The 4,646-nt window shown below is 47.4% G+C and overlaps 2 protein-coding genes across 2 annotated transcripts in view; one reads left to right on the top strand and one right to left on the bottom strand.

Annotated features, from left to right (window-relative positions):
• Positions 1–4,646, top strand: part of LOC119585237 (protein Wnt-5b-like) — a 252,158-nt gene that overhangs the window by 63,836 nt on the left and 183,676 nt on the right.
• LOC119585235 (F-box/LRR-repeat protein 14-like) lies at positions 7–3,848 on the bottom strand. Its single transcript, XM_037933895.1, has one exon. It carries the CDS (start codon positions 3,830–3,832, stop codon positions 2,609–2,611), a length of 1,224 nt encoding a protein of 407 aa, XP_037789823.1. The 5' UTR covers positions 3,833–3,848; the 3' UTR covers positions 7–2,608.

The following is a 4,646-nucleotide window of genomic DNA, read 5'->3' as shown; positions in this document are numbered from 1 at the left end:
AAGCTGCATACGTCTCCCCCTCCCCCTCCCCCTCCCAACTCAGGGACACCGACAGTGGTGAGAACCTCGAGCGAGAGGGTTACGGCAGGTGTGGGCGCGGATGCAGGTGTGTCGCAGGTGTGCGCAAACGCCCACCACTGACGGAGGCGATTCGCCACTGCCAGTGTGGGTGGAAGAAAAATTGCACAAAGTCTGATTACTTGTTTGGGGGAGATTTATGTAATCCCCGAATGGGATCGCACGACTTGACAGCGGCAGCGTAATGCAAAAGAAAAACAATGTCAAGTCCAGAGTTATACTGTATTTCAGAGCAGGTGACACTGTCATTGCATAACAAGTAAACTATTACAAGATTCATGATATATTTAAGTACTGAGTAAGCACCAGCTGAAGTACATCTATACTGGCCCAGAAAAAACTGTAAGTCTTTCATGACATTCAAGTTATTAATCAAAATAATGGCAGAAAATCTTCTTAGCATGAAATCATATTGCCTAGACATTTCAAAGATTCTAATACCGACAACTCTGATACGACAGAAATAAAAATAATTGAACACACTTGACATCTGATAATTAATCCTCTCTCGTGAACGACATAGGACAAGATGTTAAAGGCATGTTTGTTATTTTTTACAAACATTTCCTAGCTTCTGACTAGGCAAAAATATGCACAGCCAATCAAAAGTTGTAAAGAACCTATTAAACAAACATGCCTTTTTTACAGTTAATCAAGGTGAAACACAACCTTTACTGCGCGAGTGTGGTCCGACTGTTTTCTTCTCCAGTGAGGGACATTCAATGAATATAAAACATTTCAGTAATTATGATTGGGAGTACAAGTAAACCATCACTGCATAAGTCGTGTTTGCCGTTCTCCTGAGCGCTTGACTTCAAGATTAAGTTCAAGTAAGCATTCTGATGGACTGAGTCATGGACTGTGGCCAGTCAGCAGTCTCAGAATCTTATGCAAAACTCCTGTGCAGCTAAAAACAAACATTGCTTATACCCATAGCTTTGACAGCTTTAGCAAGGGGGGAACATACCAAAGAAAAATATATATTATAACTTAAAATGCACAAAAATATAATTGGAGAAAAAATACACTATGTAATCTCAGAAGTGGACACAGAACACCAAAGGAAATCAGGATTGTCGACAGGGTTTAGGGGCCACACGCCAACCCTTAAAATGGGTTTACAACACAACCCTGATGTAAGTGAAATGTTTAGAAAATACTGACCGATGCATATGGGGAGAGAGCGGGTGAGGGGGGAGGTAACTGCAAGATAACATATCAGTCTGGAGTAAAATTTGGATGTAACGCGACCATCACAAATTGCAATACGTTTTTACTCTTCTTTAAAGTTTACTTTACGGATTTTTTGTCGAATAGTTTAGCGTAACTCTCCCTTTTTCCCTAACCTTAAAGCTCTGTCCCACATAACATGGCTTTGACCCCTTGAATGGCACTAACTTTAAAATAATAAAGAAAAAATGTTATAGTCATGACACTTGCATTCTCATTTGCTTTGGAAATCCACTTTATTTGGACATCTAAGTTCTGACATCAGGTTTCACATATTCCAGGTACCTAAAAACTTTTTCTCTCTCTTCCTCATGCCGTGTGAAGGTGTGAGGGAGGGGGGGTGGGGAAGAAGGGGAGGAGGAGGGATAAGGCGTTTAAACCTCTCGCTCGGGAGTTCTTTAAAATCTATATTTACATAAGAAGCGACAATATTGCATCACGATACATACAATACTTACAACCATGCACACTTCGCTTCCACACGCAGGCTTCATTAACCAGGTGAAGCCCCAGCCTTGGTCGTTTTCTCACTCTCACAGACACACACATATCACATAGATTATCACGGAACTACATTTATATACATATTGTCAGTGAAGTCTGAGAATCCAATGGCATTGCTCACTCACTTGCTACCAAGAGTCCCGATTTTTTGACACTTGGGATGGAGAAGGGGGAGGGGTTAATTGGCACTGATCCGGTGCCAATTCCAAGGATTCCCGCGGATTTTTTTTTTTACAAATCACCTTGAAGATTACCTTCAAGGCGAGATGGACACTTAGACAGTTCGTGTAATGCCATTTTCGTTGTATCTATCCAATAAGTAAATATATATAAATATGTGGATATATAAATTCTTCTTAAAACAGAAAAATTTACGGAGAGAATTGTTTTGTTTTGTTTTCCGAAGATGAATCACATGGCACAGCATGGCGGTTTAAAGGGGGGGGGGGTGAATGACAGGGAGGGAGCTGAGGGAACATTTTCATGATGTTTCACTAAAACACTGCCTTTTTCTGAATGTTCGATGTTTCATTTCACTGCACTTAGCACTTTTTTCCGTTTTTTGGCTTCCCCGGACTTCCACGTCGAGGCGGGGCGGAACGTAGTGTTGAAGAACCAGTGAATTCTAATCTATCTTATTTAGCACAGCCGTAGAAGTGATGAGGGCCCGCCGCGCGCCACTCGACCGCTCGCCCTTCCGGTGCCATCAGGGGTGGCAGTAGGGCGACCTTGAGTGCCTCGTAGGGCTGAGGAGGCGGCGGGTAGATTGGTTAGCTTGACCTAGGTTGGGCTTGCGTCACCGCCTATGCTTGTGCCAGAGGCCCAGGTTCAGGACAGAGAGGCGAGGCAATTGCATGATTCTCTCGAGGCCTACCGTGGTGATGCGGTTGCAACCATAGAGGTCGATACAGTAGAGGTTGGTGAGGTGTTCGGCTATCAGTTGCAAGCCCTTGTCGGTCACCCGAACGCACTGGCCGATGTTGAGCGTGTCGAGCTCGTGCAACGTCCGCGCGATCCGGTGGATGCCGTCGTCGCTGATCTGACACGCCGAGCACGAGAGCGAGCGCAGCGTGAAGAGGCCCTGCGAAATGTGCACGAGGGCCTGGTCGCCGATCTTGTCGCAGAAGGACACGTCGAGGGCGGTGATCCTCGAGCCGCCCTCCGCCAGGTACGCGATGCCGATGTCGGAGATGTTATCACATGATCTCAGATTGAGCTCACGGAGGCTGGGCATTCGCGCAAGGTATTTGAGTCCTGAGTCTGTGATGCTGGCACAGAACGAGAGGTTGATGCTCTTGAGGTTAGGGAGGCCGTTGGCCACGTGTCTGAGGGCCTCATCGGACAGTTTCTGGCAGTCCTGGAGGCCCAGGTACTCGAGGGCCGTGGTGCCGTCCGCGGCCTCCTGGTGCTGCCCCGCCAGGTAGGCGATGCCCTGATTACTCACGAGACAGCATGACCTGAGGTTAAGTCTCCGCAACTTCTTCAAGCCCCAGGCCACCAGCAGGAGGCCCGTGTTGGTGATGTACGAGCAGCCTCCGAGCTCCAGGACTTCGAGGTTCCTCAGCTGCTGAGCGATCTTGCCCAAGGAGGAGTCGGAGATCTGTTTACAGAGCGAGAGGTTGAGGTGCGTGAGTGACGGAGACTCGGTGACGAAGGCGTGCGTGAGGCCGATGTCCGTAACGTTGTAGCAGCCGGAGAGGTTGAGGGAGGTAAGGTTGGGCACGCCGCTGATGACATCCCTCAGCGACCGTCGCAGCGACAACACCTGCACGCGGCGAACACCTCGACGCACCAGCGACGGGAACAAAGACGGGTTGGCCCGACGCAGGTGGAGCTTCGCCTCTACTCCTCTCCACACACTTTTATGATAAGCCGCGTCACGCCAGTTAATACACACTTGTGCCACTCGACCCTTGTCTTTTACATCCAAGTAACTGAATATGAGTGCCAAGATCTCTGGGTATAAACACGAAATATGTGTAGTCTGTGGACACAATCTGTCCACTCCACTGTCCTCCATCTTGACTGGCGAGAGAATCTCTCCATAGCTGTTGCTTGGACTTCGCGAGTCACGTGAGAGTTAGCTCGCGCTCCCATTGGCTGGCGGTTTTGTGACGTCATGCGCGGGAGATTTGAACGTTGGGGAGCAGCGTCGGCATGATACACTCGAGGAAGTTCTGGGCGAACCTTTCTCACACACGGTTTCCATAAATCTAGGTACTTGTGAACCAAACATTTTACGAATTTCTTTCCTCGAATCTCACTCTTTCATTTTCCGTCAACTGTAGAGAGTATTGATTTAAATGTTTCCATATAAAACGCACGCTAGCAAAGGTATACTAACCATATTGTAAAAATAAAAAGTAAATATCCGAGTCGTAGTGAACGAAATCAATGAAAATTCTCGTAGGTTGTGGGTGAGCGAGACACGCGGGGGTTGGGGGGCGCGGAAGGGGGGAGTGGGGGGTACTGGGCTCCGGACAAGAAAGGCATGAGCCGTGGGAGTGCGTCCCGTATTTCACTTGGGGGCCCCGCTACGCGAGCCCTTCTTACGCCGAAGAGAAAATGAATTAAATCTAGGTGCTAGAATGGCTTAAATTCCATTTCACTCATTTAGAGAACATATTTTTTTAAATGTGTGATCGATTCGCTGTTTTTCCAATTTCACTCACGAGTCCGGTTGCTTAGATCTTTTCCTACGAGATGAGTGTCCGCAAAAATATAATTGAAAAAAAGGTTGTTTATATAATTTACAGAGAATGAGGCGAGGAGAAAGTGGTATATGTCCTTGCTGCTCGGAGAGGGGTTGCTGGTTGGGGTTGAGAGAGGGTAGT

This window comes from Penaeus monodon, chromosome 19 (genome assembly GCF_015228065.2).
Source record: "Penaeus monodon isolate SGIC_2016 chromosome 19, NSTDA_Pmon_1, whole genome shotgun sequence".
In the NCBI taxonomy this organism is placed as follows: Eukaryota; Metazoa; Arthropoda; class Malacostraca; order Decapoda; family Penaeidae; genus Penaeus; species Penaeus monodon.
Note: the sequence above shows the minus strand (reverse complement) of the source record. Positions and strands in the feature narration are given on the sequence as shown.